This window comes from Rhinolophus hipposideros (assembly GCF_964194185.1).
Source record: "Rhinolophus hipposideros genome assembly, chromosome: 9".
NCBI lineage: Eukaryota > Metazoa > Chordata > Mammalia > Chiroptera > Rhinolophidae > Rhinolophus > Rhinolophus hipposideros.
This window is the reverse complement of record NC_138055.1, coordinates 86,289,010-86,308,414: the sequence shown is the minus strand read 5'-3', so window position 1 is coordinate 86,308,414 and position 19,405 is coordinate 86,289,010. Positions and strand designations below refer to the sequence as shown.

Below are 19,405 nucleotides of genomic sequence, written 5' to 3'. Positions count from 1 at the left end.
TTGCTGCTTTTAAGATTCTCTCTCTGTCTTTAACCTTTGGCATTTTAATTATGATGTGTCTCGGTGTGGGCTTCTTTGGGTTCACCTTGTTTGGGACTTTCTGCATTTCCTGGACTCGTATATCTATTTCCTTTGCCAGGTTAGGGAAGTTTTCAGTCATGATTTCTTCAAATAGGTTTTTCAATCCTTTGTGTTCTCTCTTCTTCTGGTACCCCTATAGTACAGATGTTGGAACACTTGATATTATCCCAGAGGCCCCTTAAACTATCTTCAATTTTTATTTTATTATTTTATTTATTTACCTATTTATTTATTTTGCTGTTCTGAAGGTGTTTTCTGCTACCTTGTCTTCCAAATCGCTGATTCAGCCCTCTGCATCATTCAATCTACTGTTGAGCCCCTCTAATGCATTCTTCTTTTCTGACTGATTCTTTTTTTTTGTTGTTTTCTATCTCTATTTTTATGTTTCCTATCTCTTTGTTGAAGTTCTCACTGAGATCATCTGTTCTTCTTCTAAGTTCATGGAGCATCCCAATAACCAGTGTTTTGAGCTCTGAATCTGGGAGATTGCTTTTCTCCATTTTGTTTTACTTTTCTTTTCTGGAATTTTGTTCTTTCATTTGGGACATGTTTCTTTGTCTCCTCATATTGGCTGCCTTCTTGTGTTTGTTTCTATGTATTAAGTAGATCTGCTATGTCTCCTGGTCTTGGTAGTGTCCTTACGCAGTAGGAGTACTGTGGGCCGCAGTGGCTCAGTCTCCCTGGTTACCTCAACTGGGTGCTCAAGGGGTTGTGTATGGCTTCCTGTTGTAGTTGAGCCTTGATTGCTATTGACATGTCACTGGGAGGGATTGACACTTAGCTGATTGGTTGTGAGTAAGTGGAGGGGCTGTTGTGCAGGTGCTGACCCCATGGAGCAGGATTCACTTTAGTGGACTCTGGTGCCTGCCGAGTCTGACCTTTGGATGTGTCATTTGTGGAAGTGGCTGGTGGTGCTCAGGTGTGGTCTGAAGCTGGCCACCAGGGGTCTTGGTTCTGGGGCCTCTTAGTAGGGGCTCTGGTGCAGATCCAGGTCTGCTGCTGCCTGTGCCCAGCTTAGGGCCACCTCGTATGAGGTACAAAGTAATCTGTAGATGGTTGCCATTAGTGCCAGGCTTAGGGCCACTTAGTAAGAGGCACAGGTCATGCTGAGGCCAGATACTGTTTATTTGGGGTTTGTGAACCTTTGAGAGATTTTTAGGAAAGTCCGCAGCATGAGCCAAGACAAACCATTTTTATGGAAAATCCACTTGAAGTGGCTTGGGTGTACCTGAAAGTTGGGTTTCAGGGAATCACCAGAGCAGAGTGTTAGCCAGGCTGATGGAGACTCAGACTTGGTGCTGCTTGTGCCTGTAGCTGGGACAGCGGAGGGCTCAACAAAGGACAATGGTGCCTCCCCACACTTCTGTCTGGGAAAAAGCTGCCCCTCCAGCCCTCAGCCTGAAGCTAGACAATTCAGTTCTTCACCATATGTCCCTGGCACCTTTTGAGCTGCTGCTGCAATGCTGGAGCTCAGAGTAAGTGAGTCCATCAGCAAGTAAGTCTGTGCGTAGGCCCTTTAAGAGGAGGGCCTGAGACTCTAGCCACCCTCCATCTCACTCAGCCATAATCCCCTCTGGTTTTCATAGTCAGAAGTTGTGAGGCCTTCTCTTCGTCTCACTGGAACGCCGGGCTGGGCAGTCTGGTGTGGCGCTGGGACTACTTACACCTCAAGGGGTAACTCTACAGTGGAGATACCCCTACCGATTTTTAACTACCACACATGGATGTGGAACCAACCTGTTCCACGTCTCCATCCCTCCTACCTGGCTCAAGGTGGCTTCTTTTGTATGTCCTTAGTTGTAGGACCTCTGTTCAGCTAGGCTTCCGGTGGTTCTCAATTATAGTTGTTCCATAGTTTAGTTGTAAGTTTGATGTGGTCATGGGAGGAGGTGATCACAGCATTTACCTACTACACCATCTTGATTGGACTCTGATGGATTTTTAATATGAGCAAATTCAAAAACATCACATCTAACAGAGAAGGGTATGGTAGATATATACACAATTGATTTACTATAAATTACACTGTCATAAATACTACGATAAAATTATACATAGCATGCTGCTAGGGAAGGAAGATTAATTTTGACTTGAGAGATCACTTGGGGAAAAGAGCTATGTGCAATATGAGTATTAGCATATTTACGTAATATTTGTCTCAAAATTTCTAGAATGAAATGTAGAGAATACGTGTCAGCCTCTGTGTTTTCATATTTTGGCAACTAAATAAAAGTGGCCTTTGTTGTTTATGTTGGCATGTAGTCATTATAAAATATATTGAGATATTTTGCATTTTTTGTGCTAAGTCTTTCAAATGTAATTTAATTAAAATGAAATAAAATTAAGACTTATTTCCTCAGTTTTAGTACACACTGTTCAGGTGCTCATTGGCCACATGTGGCTGGTGTCTACTCTATCGGACAATGCAGCTTTAGACAATCATTTATTACACAATTTTTATATCTAAAGGAAGGAAAACATTTAAAACATAGTAATTTAAATAGGTGTCTCTGGGCTGGATTTTATGAATAATATATATTCTAACTGATAATCTAATCAACTGTATCTAAAACATTCTGATATTTTGGGGTTGAAGCAAATGCCATTCCCTTTGTAAAAGGATCAGATGGAAATAAAAAGAGGAAGCCTCATCTCAGTGGAGTGCTGCCTAGGGAATAGTTTTGCACTTATGAGTGTCAGAAAGCCACAGTAAAATATAAAGAATTTCTGCTTCTTTGGGTGGAGCAGAAATTCTAACTTCAACTTTGTAAGCTGTTTTGTTTCTTCTCAGATCTTTTATTTGTTTTTTCCTGTTATTACCTCCAAGAATCCCTTTACAAAGTTGAAAAGAATATTGTTGTTCTTAACTCCAAATGACCAAATTTGCTAATATTCTGAAAAGCCTACATGTTGCATTCCTGGGAACTTCTGATAATTCCTATAGATATGTGTGTTAAATGCTTGCTCATGCATGTGCGCGGGTGTGCCTGCCTGCTGGGTACCTGTATACCGCCATGATTTTGTATCAGATACTTTATATCTTATGCCTAGGATAGCAGTTTTTTTCTTTTGTGAAAGGCATTCCTTCAATGGAATGTCAGAAATATTAACTAGGAGTGCATCAGCCACAGCTAATCTGGGAAGAAGCAATGAGAAATAATAGAACTATAGAATACCTTTCAAAACTGTCAGCTGGGAAAGTGAGTACTTCTAAATACTTGCAGGAAATTTGACCTTTACTTCCCAAATGACATGAGATGGATTTCTGGGAATCTTGAAGCACAAAATTGAAACTCTAAAAGTGCTCGGAAATGTTTTGTTTTTTTTTTTTAAAAAAAAAAGATTAACAAGGAGCCTTCAGAGGATAAAATCATAATGGTGTACTTTTGAATTTCAAAAGCCCTGTTTGTTTTCTTTCTTCAAGGGAAGCACAGGAAGCAAGAGGTTTGTCTTGGGGTCATTAGGAATGCTGGATGTTCTTTAAACTGTGTGGGAGAAGCAGGGAAAGGTCAGGCAGGGGTGAGAGCAAGTCAAGTTCATATGAGTTAAATATTATGCACGGTGAAGTGCAACAGTGGACTTTCCTACATTGAGGTTCTTTCCCATTAATATTCTCAGTAGTGCCACTGAGGCCTTTGGTTGAGTCAGTTATTTAATGGTTGCAATTATTCCCATTCTACAGGTGAGGAAACTGAAGTCTATAAAGGTTACATAAATTGTCCAAGAATATACACCTAGTAAATGAGCTTTTGAGTCAGATAAGCCTGGACTTAGACTCCACTGTTGTCATTTGTTAGCTGGGTACCCTTGGTCAAATTGCTGAATCTATTCAGAGACCCTATTGCTACTCAGTAAAATGGGAAAATAATAGCACCTACCATCATGGAGACAGGGGCAGGTAAGAGGTATGGCATAACTGGGAATTGATATATTTAAAGTTCTGGTGCAGACGAATTAGGCTAAATAATAACTATTGTCATTTTCTGACTCTGTACAGAGTACTATAGATATGTTGTAGGAACACACAAAGGAATGGAGAAAGACTTTTTTATTACTCTTCAGTAGCAAAATATTTCAGAGCTTCGATTGACTATTTTGCCCTGGATGTTTGAGGTGTGGGCTGGGGCAGGAAGTATCAACATTTGTGATAACTTCATACCAGACATTTTTTTAGGGTCTGTCAGTCAGTATTAGGTCTGGCTTCATATAACAGAAAAACCTCACTGTATAAAATGAGTTAAAATAATGGGAAATAGGCTTCGGTTAGCATTTTCATGCAGAACATTTGGTTTTCAGCAACAGATGACTATGTTCATTGGGAAATAACTGTACTACAGTTTATCCACTCTGTTGTTGATGACAATTGGGTTGTTTCCAGATGGGGACTATTACCACTATGAATTTTCTTGTGTGTGTGTCCTGATTGGCTCGTGTCCTCCAGGGCATACACTGAGGAGTGGAGAGGCTGGGTCATGTGGTATGCGTAGCTTCAACTTTATGAGATAATTAGTGCCAAATCGTGTTTCAGAGGGGTTGTACCTGTTTATGTGCCCACCTCTGACGAGTGACAGTTCCCCTGCTCCAGATCACTGCCAGCACTAAGGATCGCGATACCTTTGAATTTTGTCAATCTGGTAGGGTTATCCTGATTTCTTTTTCGGATATCATATTGCATAAGCATTTCCCCATATGATTACAGATTCTTCTGAAGTGTAATTTGCAATAGATATACTGTTTTTTTATATCATTACATATAATCAGCCTTTTATTTTTCATAAACAATATGCAATTGTTTTATAAACAATTCTTTAGACTGTTTCAAACTTTTCAGAATGATAAAACAACGAATGAGCAATCTTTGTCTGTAAAACTTTTCCTGTATGGTATTATTTCTTTAGGATGGGTCCCTAAAAGTGGAATTGTTTGGTCAAAGTGTACAAGCAAAAAGGAACTCTTTAATATATATGTATATGTATATGTATATGTGTATGTGTATGTATATGTATATGTATATGTATATGTATATGTATATGTATATGTATGTATAGGAACAGGGGCCTAAGGGTTAAGGGAATTGGAGATTCATATAAAGGGAGGAAGTTTGTCTTTGTCAGTCCAGAGCTGGGGCCCAGAGCTTAGCTAGAGGCTCCTACTTTCTTCTTTGTTCTAGTACCAACTAGAGGTACAGTGTTGGAGTTCACCCTCTTTCTTAACAGAACACGCTCTGGGAGAACAGCAATCTTTGACGTCTTATTGGTAAGGAGAAGAAGATATCACATGAAAGCTGATGTTAGGTCTTATGTTGTTTTCTGCAGACATTTAATGAGCTCCTCTTTGGAAGTACTTTACATACCTTACCTCCTTTAATTCTCAACAACAATATGAGGTGGGATCTATTACTACAGTTTAATTATCCACTCTGTTGTTGATGACAATCGGATTGTTTCAAGATGGGACTATTACCACTACCGTGTTTCCCTGAAAATAAGACCTAGCCAGACAATCAGCTCTAATGTGTCTTTTGGAGTAAAAATTAATATAAGACCCGGTCTTATTTTACTATAAGACCGGGTATCATATCATATCATATATCATATAATATCATATCATATCATAAATACCATGTTTTATTTTATTATAAGACTGGGTATAATACACTATAATATAATATAATACCAGCTCTTATTTTACTGTAATAAAAGACTGGGTATAATATAATATAATATAATATAATATAATATAATATAATATAATTTAGTACCAGCTCTTATTTTACTATAGTAAAAGACTGGGTATAATATATAATATAATATAATATAATATAATATAATATAATATAATATAATATAATACAATACAATACAATATAATATATAATACTGGGACTTATATTAATATTTGCTCCAAAAGACGCATTAGAACTGATTGTCTAGCTAGGTCTTCTTTTCAGGGAAACATGTTATGAATATTCCTGTGTGTGTGTCCTGATTGGCTCGTGTCCTCCAGGGCATAAACTGAGGTGTGGAGAGGCTGGGTCATAGTATATGCATAGCTTCAACTTTATGAGATAATTAGTGCCAAATCGTGTTTCAGAGGGGTTGTACCTGTTTATGTGCCCACCTCCTCATGTCCTCAGCTTATGAATGAGACAACTGAGGCTTTGTAGTTAGTAGGTAGCAACACCAAGCTTTGGATCCAGGCAGTCTGTCTCCAGTATACGATCCTGCCACTTGGTCGATAACAGTACAAGATTGTTTATGTGAGTGATATAAGCAACAGATACTGCCGGAATTCAGAGAACGAGGAGGTGACTGTGAACTGGAGAGGACAAGGAAGGCTTCGACAAAGAGCATCCTGTCTTTTGATCGGACTGTGACTTGAGTTCTTTCCGCACATCACATCATGTTCCTCTGGCAGTTTCATCTCCCACCAACCATCCTGATCTTGCAACGTGAATTGATAAAATGCAAAGTGAATTCATGGACAGTGTGCTTCTCAAGTGTAGCTAGCTCATCCTTCAGATTCAGTATGTGCTTAATAGAGAGAATCCTCCTGGGCTGGCCATGCATAGAACGGAGACAGCTAGACATCTCCAGAGAACGGCTTCCTCTGTGGTCCAGTGAAGTCGGAACCCTCAGCATCGCAACTCCAGTTAGAGATTTAACCGAATGGAACACTGCACCTAGTGCAAAGTAAGGCGTTTCTGTCTGCGTTTGTTTTCTGTCATCGTTGTGGACTTCTGGGAAACTGCAATAGCCGACAGCCAAGAGTCACACCCGTAATCAGACAGTGAAACCCTTTCCTAGCAAATGGTAGGGTCAAGAGGTTAGAAATAACAAAGCACTCACGTTGTAATCTCTGTGTACCTAATATGAAACCAAGACTCGAGCCAACATGGGAACCGCACAACAGAAGGAAAGACGAATTTGTGGAATTCTCCATTCAATGCAGAGAGTGTAAATTGTTAGTTTACTTACAATGTAAATTTTTAATGAACAGCTCAGCGTGTACTGGGTCATTCATTTTGAACCTGAACCAAATCTGTGAACTGAAGCGTACTCCTCCGACCAAATCAGGACGTAATTGTCAGTCATTTAAAAACCTTATAGAACCATTGCTTTGTGTCAGACACTATGCTCCACACTAGTGGACCAAAGATGAAGGACTCTGCCCTTGACGCTCATGTTCTTCCTGCTTGAGCTCAGTTTCAGACCCACTGCCCCCTGCGGACAGAGTCTCACGGAGCGGCTCACATTAAGGAACACAACCTTTGCCCCTCTGTTTCTACAGCTGGTCCCCTTCTTGGGTGGAGTAAGGAGACAGAACCTGGAAGAATGCTGTTCTTGGGACAGCGTCTCCAGAGAAGAGTCCCTACACCACCCACTCCTACTTACTGGTGTGTTACCCTCCCCCCCAAAAAAGACCCCAAAGCTTTTCCTGTAAAAATTAGAATTGCACCTAAAATTTGAACTACATTTTTAATTGAAAATTTTAATTTTGAGATTATTATAGTCACGTGCAGTTAGAAGGAAAGATAGAGAGATCTGTGTCCCCTTTATCTGGTTTCCCCAGACGTAACATCTTGCAAAACTGTAGTCCAAAGATCATATTAACATTGATACAATCCACAATCTTATTCAGGTTTCCCAGTTTTGTTTGTAGTTGTGTGTGAGTGTGTGTTTCCTTCCCTGCAGTTTCATCACATGAGCAGGCCCTACCCACCACTGCAGTTAAGACACAAAAGAGTTCCCCCAGCACAGGACCCCTGGTGCTGCCCTTTATAACCACACCCACCGCCCTCTTGCAACCCCCTTTTCTCCCCACCCAGTCACCCCTGGCAACCGACAATCTCCTCTCAATTCCTGTATTTTTGTAATTTCAAGAATGCTACAGAAATGTATTCATACAATATATAACCTTGGGAGATTGGCTGTTTTCACACAGCGTGATTCCCTGGACATTCACCCAAGTTGTTGTATATCAGTAGTTTGCTCCTTTTTCCTGTTAAGTAGTACTGTAGCATACCCATGTCCCAGTTTGTTTAACTATTCACCTGCTGAAAGACATCTGGACTGTTTCCAGTTTGGGGCTTTTATGAATAAAGCTGCTATGAACATTTGTGTAAAGGTTTTTATGTAAACATATGTTTTCTTTTCCCTAGGAGAAATGCCTCAGAGTGCAATTTCTGGGTCACACGGTATTTGCACATTTCATTTTATAGGAAAATGCCAAACTGTTTTCCAGAGACTGTACCATTTTACACTTCTGCCAGCAGTGTATCCACCCGTGTATGAATCATCTAGTTTCCCCGTATCCTTACCAGCATTTAGTGCCATCACTGTTTTTTAGTTTTACCTTTCTGAGAGGTGTGTAGTAATATCTCATTGTGGTTTTAACTTACATTTCCCTAATGACTAATGATGTTGAACATCTTTTCGTATGTTTATTTGCCATCTATATATTTTCTTTTTTTAAAAATTTTTTTGCGGGGCCAATATTGGGGAACAGTGTGTTTTTAAAGGACCCATCCGCTCCAAGTCAAGTCATTGTTTTTAATCTAGTTGTGGAGGGCACAGCTCACTGGCCCATGTGGGAATCGAATCTGTGACCTTGGTATTATGAGCACTGAGCTCTAACCAACTGAGCCAACCGGCCACCCTATATATTTTCTTCAATGAAATATCTCTTCATGTTTTTTTGCCCATTTTTTGGTTGGATTGTCTATTTTTTAAATTTTGAGTTTTGAGAATTCTCTATATATTCTAGATACTGATCCAACTAATTTGTTGGATATGCGGTTTTGCAAATATTTTCTCAACATGTGTATTTTCTCTTTTCATGCTTTTAACAGATCGTCCACAAAGCAAGCAAAGGTTTTTCATTTTGATGAGGTAAAATACATTTTTGTACTTATTAATGTAACCTCAAGTCTGCAGGTAAGACAAATGTTAGTGACAAGTTTCTGGAACACTTGAAGGTGCCTAGTAGAATCCTCTTTAAAATTCATTGCTTTTGAGAAATCAATAATATGCAATTGTTCAGTTTGCTGCAAAGGACTATTAGAAGGCAAATTCACTAGCCTGCAGAGTTTAATTCTTTCTACTTTCCTGCTTTTTTATCAAAGTCTTACCAAGTGGAAGTTTTGGGCCAGAAGATTGCTAAAACTAAATCAGTAGCAGTGATTGTTTTCTTATAGTCATGTAGAACATGCTATGTGAGAAATTAAATATGAATGTTAAGACTGATCATTTCCAGTTCGCTGGAAACCAGGTGGTTAAAGTTAGAGATTCCTATTTGTATCGGGCCTGGAAGCTTCTGATCCTCAATATAAACAAATAAACAAAAAGCAAATAAATAAAAATGTGATCAGCATGCATTCACCACAGGTAGTTGAATACATTTTTTAAATCCGATTTATTTTTTCCTTTACTCTCTCTGCCCTTAAATCCTCAGGAAAAAAAAAAAACTTACTGTACTTTTTGTCTTACAAATCTTTCCCGCAGAGGGAACACTTTCCTATACTATTAAAATGGAACATGAAAGGAAATACATTTTCCTTTACTTTGTAAGAGGCTTACATTTTCCTCTTTAAAATTGGACTCCATGTCTATTTCCTTCTCCCCGCTATAATGACATGGTAAGCCTGAAATCCCTATAGAGGTCAAGTTCATAGGGCGACTACTTCCTTCCTTTATCCTACCACTGAACCAAAGACAGAACTGTCTTTGCAAATGTAGCAGCTTTATTTGTGACAGTCTGTCTCCATGTCTATTTGGGATGTTCCCTCCGGACTGGACCATGTCTTATTCAGTTTTCTATCCCCAGCACCAAGAATGGAACCCATCACACTAACGGCGCTCAATAAAATTGGGGAATTCAGTAACTGGTCAGTATCTGAGAATCAGTAACATTCATCATTAAGCAAATATTTATCCTTATATATTATTCATTCCAACCCCTTGAGGACAAAAGCTACCTTTTGCTTTTGTCTGACTCATGTTTTAAACCCCAGTGCTTGGAAAATAAGTAGACATTTAATGAATGTTAAATTCTTCCATTCATTCAGCAAATAGGTATTGAATACATACTATGTTAGGAACCATCAAGAATATACAAACTTATATTTGTATAAGGAAAGGCATAGCCCTTTCCTTCAGGTAACCCACAACCTAGTGGGGGTAGGGGAACACATACATTATCACATAAAACATTTAAATGCATGATAAGATATTATGACTTTTGTGTTCAAATAAGAAGTACAGAGTATAATTAGTCTAACAGTCTACAGGAAGTCATCTGACATGGACTGACTAAGGAAGGCTCTCCAGCTAGTGCCCTGAGAAAACTCTGTGACCCCACTAGAGTCCTCTGCTCCTCTTCTCTATTCATCCTGTCTGCAGTTCTTGCCTTCGCTTGAAATGCCACCTTTCTCTACGTCTTCTTTCTACCCATAGCCAGCACTGAATGTTGTGTTAGGCCTCTTGAAACTAGCTTAAGCAAAAAGAGGAATACATTTCTTCTTATAACTGCCAGCAGTTTTTCCCATCCCTGTGTGCACCCACCACTCCTTTCATCAAGCAGCGGTGGGTGCTATTTGTCTTCCCTTTGACTCTGGGCGGGACTTCTGACTTGTTTTCGCCAATAGAAGGCATCAAAAGAGACTAGTTGCCTCCTTTAGCCTACCACTGAACCAAAGAGTTATTCTAGGCCAGTTCTCAGCTAGGTCTTAGGAGGTTTGGCAGCTTTTGTGTTTGTTCTCTTGGAAACCAGTCACTGTGTGAAGAAGTCCAGCTGCCCTGATGGACAGAGGGGAGACCTGGAAGATAAAATAAAAGATAAAAATATTTCATTTTTAAATATATAAACATCTATAAATAGACACAGAGACTTAGCCAGCCCCAGGCATTGCAGCCACCCCCGTTCCTGTAGGTGCTAACATATGAGTGAAGCCATCTTGGAGGCTCCAGGCCCAGCCATGTCACATAGAATAGAGAAAAGCCCCTTCAGAGGAATGCGCCAATTGCACAATCATGAGCAAGTGAATGGTTGTGGTTCCAAGCCAATACATTTTAGGGTAATTTGTCAGGCAGCAATAGATAATGGAGAAACCTAGATCTAGTGCTCTAAAACTCGGTAACGGTGACGTGTCTTTCTCCTTGCATGGCTCTGCTTTCCTCAAAGGCTGTCTTTGTATAGTGGCAGGGATGTCCGCCACAGCAGCAGGCTGACATTCTACCAGCTTAGCAGTGGCCCCTAAAAGGGCACAGCTCTTTCCCAGTAGTTCCAGCAAGTCTCAGGGGTGACGGATTGGCTGTGACTGGGTCATGTGCCTAATGCTACACAAGTTACAGGGACTCCAATTGGCCCAGACTGGATCACATGGAGCCAGAGGCAGGGTGAGCACGGTCTGCCTCACTTAAACCACATGGATTGGGGGTGGGGGGAGCGTAGGTCCCAAAGAAAATCTGGGCTCTGTGAAATTTGTTACTGTAAAGTTGTGAGTTTGTTTTCATTATTTTTTGGAGAGAGAGGATTTTGGTGGCATCGTCGGAGGCACAGACAGTTCTTACAATGACAGGAGAAATTTTTTCTGCCCGCTGCCCCCCTCCACCCTGGGACTGACAAAACCCTAGGCATTGCCTCCAAAGGAAGGGTAATGGTCTATTATCTCCTTGGATCCTACTTCCCAGTAGGAGAGCCAAATGGTGATCAGCACTGCTTATTTTCTGTCTTTTCTGGGGAGCTTGCTCTTGTGCTATTTAATTTGTGTTTTTAAAAACATTATTTTGTACGAGTGCCCAGTAGAGCAGTAGCTTATGAAATAAATCTAAATGATCTAAAAAAGAACATCCTCTGTTAATTGAAATTTCAGTGGGACTAATAAAGTTGATATTCATCCTTTTCTTTGAGAGTAAGCATTTCCAGCATGGACTTCTAAGGAAGGCCAAGACAGTAACAGAAATGGAAAGTAGATGCCTATTGGCATGCTAACGAAAGCCCAACCGTGGTTTGTCAGGGACCTTATTTAGGTCTGACCTCTCTAAATTCATGCACACACAGAGTTACACATAGACACACCTCACTGATATACTTCAGATGGCCCTAAGTAGCTGGAAAAAAAATAATTAGTTATCAGGCAAATGAGGGGGGAAACCCAGAGATAGACTCATATAGATTTTCAGAATGGATCTTTGTAAAATTAAATTGACATAATGACTTAACAACAGCCTGCCTTGCCTTTATATTAAGCTTTATACTTCTAAGAATACTATTATGTTTATTTATTTGATTAGGGGGGTACCTACCCCCACTGATGATTTAAATTCCAAGATTAGTTATGACATCATCACATCCGTCCCTTGACTCTTTGTTGCCTTTAAATTGTAAAATTATTATGAAATACTATGTGTGAATAAATACACAGGCAGTGTACCAATAGTCATCATTAAATAGAGCATTATTTATAATCTTGTATCCCTCTCCTATTGAAGCCTTCATTCCCCCACGAGAGATACTGTCCTGAAATTTGTGTTTATCATACTTTTGCTTTTCATGATAGTTTTACTACACATCTTTGTTCTCCTAAAAAGAAAATCATTTACTCTTCATATTTTTTAACTTTACATGAATAGAATCTTACTACATGTAATTTTATGTGGCTGGCTGATTTTGTTTCTCAGCATTGTTCATGAAATTCATCCATATTGATTATTTTTAGCTCGAGTTCTGTTTGTGGCTTATCTTTTCAACTTATTATTATTTCTTTTCATAAGTAGAAGTTTTAAATTTTAAATCTAGTTGTATCTTTATGACTTTTTGTGGCTTGAGATCATAATGACACTCCCCCATTTTCTTCTGCCAGTTTTAAAAGTTGTGGGTTTTTTTCCCCCATTTATGTCTTTATCTGGTATTGGTTTTTGTGTATGCTGTGAGGTAGGGATCAATTTATTTTTTCCCAAGTGAAAAGGCTGAGCATGCTGTTCCGTTCCCTTGCTTAAAAATTTCCAAACCTTCCAACCTTTGTTAGTATTAAAGTCAACATTCTTAAAATGGCCTGCACGGCCCTCTGTGACCCAGCCCTCTGAAATGTCTCTGACTTCATCTCCTACTTTCCAAGGAATGATGGTCTCCTTGCTCTTCCTCAAACACTCTCAAAATGTACCTACTCCAGGGCCTTTGAACTTGATATTCCTCTGTCTGAAATTTTCAGGTATCTACATCACTGGCTCCCTTACTTTTCAGGTTTCTGCTCAAATGTCACCTTATCATGGAGGCCTTCTCTGGCCACCCTAGCAAAAATCTCTCTCTCACACACACCCACACACTTGTGTCTCTTCTCTGCTTTGGAAGAACTTACCTGAAAAACTCTCTGCCTGATATAATTGTGTCATATAAGTTTACCCTCTTTATTTAAAATATATTTTTACATTTTGAATAGTTAATATATGCACACAATTCAAACATTCAAGTTTAAAAAGTACAGTGAAAAATTAATCTCTCTCCTATCCTTTTTAGCTGCCTAGTTCCCCTTTTCTGCTGTTAGTTTCTTGTCTGTTTCCCTAGTTTCTTGTTTATCCTCCCAAAAATATGTCATGCATATATAAGCACATACATATATATGGTTTTTACATAAATGGTGGAATATCACATAAATTATTCTGCATGTTGCTTTTTTCCAATCAGTGTTTCACACAGCTATCAGATATACGTATCTTAAATTTCCATCCTGATATTGTCATTTCCCTGTCCAGAAACCTCCAGCAGCTGCCTAGTACCCACAGAATAAGGTTGAACTTCCTAGTCTTGAAAGTACAGCCCTGCACCACGTGGTCTCCACCTACATTTTCCATTAGGTTTTTTCGGTTCCTAAAGATACTCCCTAAACTGATAACTGAAGGTTTTTCCCAATGTCCCTTTGTTTTTATGCTCGGTACTTTTCTTCGACCTGCACTGCCCCAGCCCCCAGCCCTTTGAAGGGAAGGAGCACCATTTAGAACAGCACCTCCTTCCTTCTGGACTGGTCACTGCACTTAACGCCTCTCTGGAGCCCTTGCACTTCCAGATTTTCAGCTCAATCTCCCATGAGTACAGCCTACACAATCAGACCGGGCGTTCTGGCTGTTGGCTTAGAAGCATATTTAATTATTCACCAATCAGTCCTTTCTCTTCTAGACTCCAAATTTCTTGTGAGCAGCGATTATTCACTGGCAATAGGGACTACAAAAATGAAAAGGTATGTCGACTTGTAAGTACCTTCCAACGTAAGGTGAGCCAGACCTACAAAATTAAAATACACAGCAGCATAGATCTTTAAGTGCAAGTGTGTTCTATGCTCGGTGGAATCATAAGAAAAACATGGGCTTAAAAAGAAACATCCGATCCCTGCCCCAGGGTCAGGCACGTGGCAGATTCACACACAGTAGGTGCACGCTGACTAAAAGAATAACATGAAAGGAAGCATGGAAGGCAAGCCTCAACATCTTGACAAAAATCCATCTTTCATCATAAGCATACAAAGAAGTCAACAAATAGTGTAGGTGTCACTTATCTTTTGAAGAGAAAAGAGGGCGATGCGGGAGGGGGTGGAATCAAGTGTCAGCAAGGGAGGGAGGTGGAGAAATCGCACCTGGAGAAGGGTCTCGGGGCCCCCGCGGGGCGCGCAGGGGGAGGCGGGGAGAAGTGGTGGGAGGAGTCTCTCCGGGCCCCGCCCCGCCTCCCCTCCGCCCCGCGGCGGCGGCGGCGGCGCGGGGCGGCCACGCGGCTGTCGGTACCGGCTGCAGTAGTCCGCGCCTCCCGCTCCGCCGCGGCTGCCGGGGCGACCCCGACACGGCCGGCAGCTCGCGGCGCGGCGGCCGCGGGAGACGGGAAAGTTCCCGGCGCGAGCGCAGAGATGCCGGGCAGCGACACGGCGCTCACCGTGGACCGGACCTACTCCGACCCGGGCCGGCACCAGCGCTGCAGGAGCCGGGTGAGCGGCGCGGGCAGGGGGGCGGCGGGGGCGCCGGTGGGGGCTCCGGGCCGAGGGGCGAGGCCGCGTGGGCTTCGCCTCCCGCGTGAACTCCTGTCCCCCGCGTTTCGCTGCCTGCCGCTCTCCCTCCCCTGCTACCCGGGGTCCGGGACTCTCCGCCCCTGTCGGTGCTGGAGGGGCCGGGAACGGGGCGTCGGAGCCCGGCCTGCGGCTGGGAGACCCCAGGTCCACCGCCGGGCTGGGGCGCCGAGCGAAGCCGGTCCCCTCCCGTCTCCCGGTCCCCTCCCGCCCCCCGCCGTCCTGGTCCCCCCGCGCCTTGCGGGGACCCCGGCATCTCCCCGACGGCCGCGCTCTGCCGCCCTCTCCGCCAGGGAGCGCCCGCCGCGCGGTGCCCAGACGCGAGGGAATCCCGCCACCCGCGGCCCGGTGTCCCCGGTGGGACGGCTTCCCTCTCCTGATGTCCCCGCTGCCGCCGCGTCTCCCAGCCCTCGGGGTTTCGGGCGCCGGGCCGGGGGCGGCCGAGCGTCCCGGCCCCGCGCGGCGGCCGCTCGCGGTCCTGCCCAAGTGAAAAGTCAGTCCTTGCTCTGCCTCTCCGGAGTTTCCAGCCGTGCGGAGCAGGCGCGCTCCCCATTGTTTGCAGTGTGATTTGCTGGTGCAGGTTTTGGCTGTGGGCGAAAATAGCTCTTCAGCGCAGGCAGCAGAGACGAGCTCTGTAGCGCTTCAAAATACAGACGGAGGCCGCAGCGCGAGCGCCGTCCCTCCCGGGAGAAGCAACCTCCGCCCCCTGGGGGATACCTTTGCCCCCCGCGGCTGTTGAATCGGATTGAAGTGCCCAGTAGAACCGCACTGCTCCGCGCTGGCGTTTGTTCTGGCAGGACATACCTGGAATTGTTCTTTGCTCAGCTTACTGCTGCTCACTTGTTGGGAATCTCAGCGTTTCAGTATTAGCTTTCCTGTATAAAGTTCACGAGGTAGTCTTGCTTAGATTCTGGCCTTCCACCTCCAAGATCAAGAGGCCAGCCAGATGGCAAAAGTAGCAACGGTGACAAATGTGGCCTTGTCCCTTGTGTAGGATTTGGGTGTTTAATCATAATTCGGAGAAGCAAGCAATTACCCCAGAAGTGAAGTAAAAAGTCCCTGATATATTTACCTGCTTTCCCGTTTTCCTTCAGCGTCTGTTAATCAGTTTAACAGAATGATTTAAATTTTTACAGATTAAATATATGTGGGGGAATATTTAACCTCCTGTATCTACTCCACCCCCAAAAAATATTCTTATTTTTTTTTACATTTTCTTTAAAAGTTTTATGACAATTTCTTATGAAAGTAACCAGAAGAAAGCATGGATGAAAGATCTTAGTTTACCTGCACTTAGAAGTTTTTGGAAGGGTGCCTGCTGGTTAACAGAGTTAAGTGCAGAAAGGTAAAGAAGATCTTTAATTCTAATGCATTCTTAGTTGAGGGAGTCTCTTGATGTCTCAGTTGACAGAAGAAATTTCAGACTTGAAAAAAGTGGAAGCTTGGTTTCACTTGTCACAACTGTGATACTCTTTGTGTAAACAACAAGATTAGTAATCTTTGAGGGATGGATGGCTCACTGTGAGCTCATTTTAGTGATTTGGCAAAACTCATAGAACTTTCCAAAACTCATTCTTCATAATCTGTAAAACGGTGGTGATACACTTTGTGCGTCAGCTATTTCCAGGTGGAAAGTGGCAAAGCAAACGTATAACTTCAGACTTGGTTTCTCTGCTGCATCTGCGATTGTTCCATTGCCATACCCATCTTTTCTGTAAAAGTGCCATAACGTTATGTGAAGGGGGCTTCTTATTTTCTTTAAGATTCTACCCACGGTGTTATACCTACTACACTGTTTTGTTAGCATGGAGATAGAGTCCTGTGCCCTTAATGATGAGATGTGTTCTGAGAAATGTATCATTAGGCAACTTTGTCAAGTGAACATCATTGAGTGTATGCGCTTACACAAACCTAGCTGGGGCAGCCTGCTGCACACCTAGGCTGTATGCTATAGCTCTTAAGTTAAAAGCTTTAACAGCCTGTTTCTCTACAAAACACGAGATTAAATCAAGAACAAGAGAAAACGATGCAATCAAAAGACGTGGTAAACATGAGGTGTGTGAGGCTGCTGCTGGCATAGCAGAGTATACTGTTTTACCGCAAACTGTTTTTTGGTGTTGTTTTTCTTTTTAGTAAATGGAAAGAGTACATTCTAAAAGAATGATAAAAAGTATAGTATAGTAAAAACGTAAACCAGTAACATAGTTATTATCAAGTATTACGTGTACCACACATAACTACGTGCTATACTTTTTTACGACTGGCAGCACGGTAGGTTTGCTTACACCAGCATCACCACAAACACGTGACTAATGTGTTGTGTCACAACATTACTACCAGGGGTAAGATGTCCCTAGGTGATAGGAATTTTTCAGCTCCATCGTAACCTTCTGGGACCCCAGTCATATATGTTGTCCATCATTAACCGAAACGTTATGTGGCGTATGACTGGCCCTACCTGATTTTTAAATAGACCATGTATTAAAACTGAGTTAGACATGATATGCAGTGATTATTCTAAATTAGCTTATTGGGCTAATGAAATCTAGTGAGGACTAGAAGAAATTGGACCGAGGAGAACTGGAACATGCGTGGACAGGAACCACAAGCTCTACAGCAGTGATGCTGAGAGAGATCCCTGTTTAAACTTCTTGCCTGTCTGCTTTTAGGGTTTGTATTGTTGAGACAGTGAGGAATAGAGAGAACTAATGGAAATTTTGTAAATGCATCAGACTTTTCTGAAGTGGGGCTGATGTAATTTTGAGTTTGTCCTTACGGCTGCAATAAGCCTGCTGTAACGAAGGGAAAGCAGCAACAATTTTCCTGTGCAGCAAGTCTTGTCCCATTAGATGGTATTAGCTCCTGTTTTGTGGGACTCACTTAGATGTAGCTATAAAGGCATAATTTCTTTGCACTCAGAAAGTATGCAAAAGGAAAATATCGAGCAGTATTGTAGTTTAATTTCGTAATGTCAATCTCTCCTTTGCACTAAACCATCTAATACAGGATTTGAAAAGAACCCTTTTTGAACTCAATTGGTTAACTGGCTCCCCTAAACACACTATAACTGACGAGAATTGGGGACGCCTGGGAAGAGTTGATTAACCTCTCAGAGATACATAGTTTTCTCCCAGGAAGGACGTAAGACGATGAGATCACGTTGTTGGTTACTGAATTTTTTGAGTTCAAAATTGATACCCTGTTGAGAGAACAGGGCAAATACACATTTCTCTTGCTGACCTCGGTTAATTAAGCCTTTGAGACTAAAGCAATAATGAGGCAGTTTACTATTTTAACATTGGCGAAGCCTATTTTTACAGCCAGGTAGACTAACCTAGATTTTTTTTGTCCCCCTCAGTTAAAATGTAATATAACTAATGAATGCCATGATTATCTGTAAGCTGACAAGCATGCATCATTCACGTTTTTAAACTTCATCTGGGTAAAACTCAGAAACGGTGCCTGTTAACTTGATGCACATAATATTCCCCTACTTTAAAAGAAAGAACATACGTGATTAGAATCCTACTTTTTTTTCACGCCCTAGATAAAGCCTATCATCTTTTTAAGAACACAGGCAGTCTGCTTTCTATACAGCCACTGGTTTTTATTAATCAATAATGTTCACACTTCAAATGTTACGTGAGTTCTAATCTTTAAATGTTCTGAAATGCCACCTTCAGCCAGTTGGGACTTGGGTACAGTGATGAACAGCTGGGGAAGCCTGCTCAGACCTGAATCATGGTCTGGCTCTTCCCACGGGGGCCTAGGGCAAGGTCTAACCTTTCTAACCAGTGCCCCGTCTGTAAAAGGTGATAATAGTCCCTACTTCTGGGAGTGATGGTTTCTTTAGTAACAGAGCATTTGTAAAAAGAGGAGATGATTCTGTGTGCTCGAGTGTTAGCTGTTTTTATCCTTACTGTAAGGGGAATAATTTTTCTTGTTTTGTTGGTACCACCTCTAATCATTCTGAATGCTTCCCCTCCCCGCCCTAATCTCTAATCTATCAGCCATTCCTCTGGGTCTTTCTTTGACATTTCTCTGGAATTGGTTCCTTCCTCCTGTGTCCCCCAGTCGTCTCCCACCTTAGTTTAGCCACTTAGGATCTCGGGAAGAGGTCACTGGTACACTAGCTTCCTCATTGCTCTGTGATTTCTTCCACTTCCATTCCGCCTGCAAGGACCAGAGCATTCTGCCTGCAGAACCACTTGTGGCTGTCCCCAGAAGACAGGTCTTGTGCTGGCGCTGCTTACTAGTGGTGTGATTTTTGGACCCTGT

The 19,405-nt window shown here is 42.1% G+C and overlaps 1 protein-coding gene across 6 annotated transcripts in view; it reads left to right on the top strand.

The window, feature by feature from the left end:
• Positions 1–19,405, top strand: part of TMCC3 (transmembrane and coiled-coil domain family 3) — a 245,547-nt gene that overhangs the window by 165,859 nt on the left and 60,283 nt on the right. The window contains exon 1 of one of the 6 annotated variants that reach the window (XM_081061186.1): positions 14,810–15,049. The exons of 4 other annotated variants lie outside the window; for them this stretch is intronic. In XM_081061186.1, coding sequence (XP_080917312.1) covers positions 14,972–15,049 — 78 coding nt within the window. In that variant the 5' untranslated portion in view covers positions 14,810–14,971. Of the gene's footprint in view, positions 1–14,809; positions 15,050–19,405 lie in introns of those variants that run through there. One more of the 6 variants, XM_081061192.1, reaches the window with a different exon arrangement.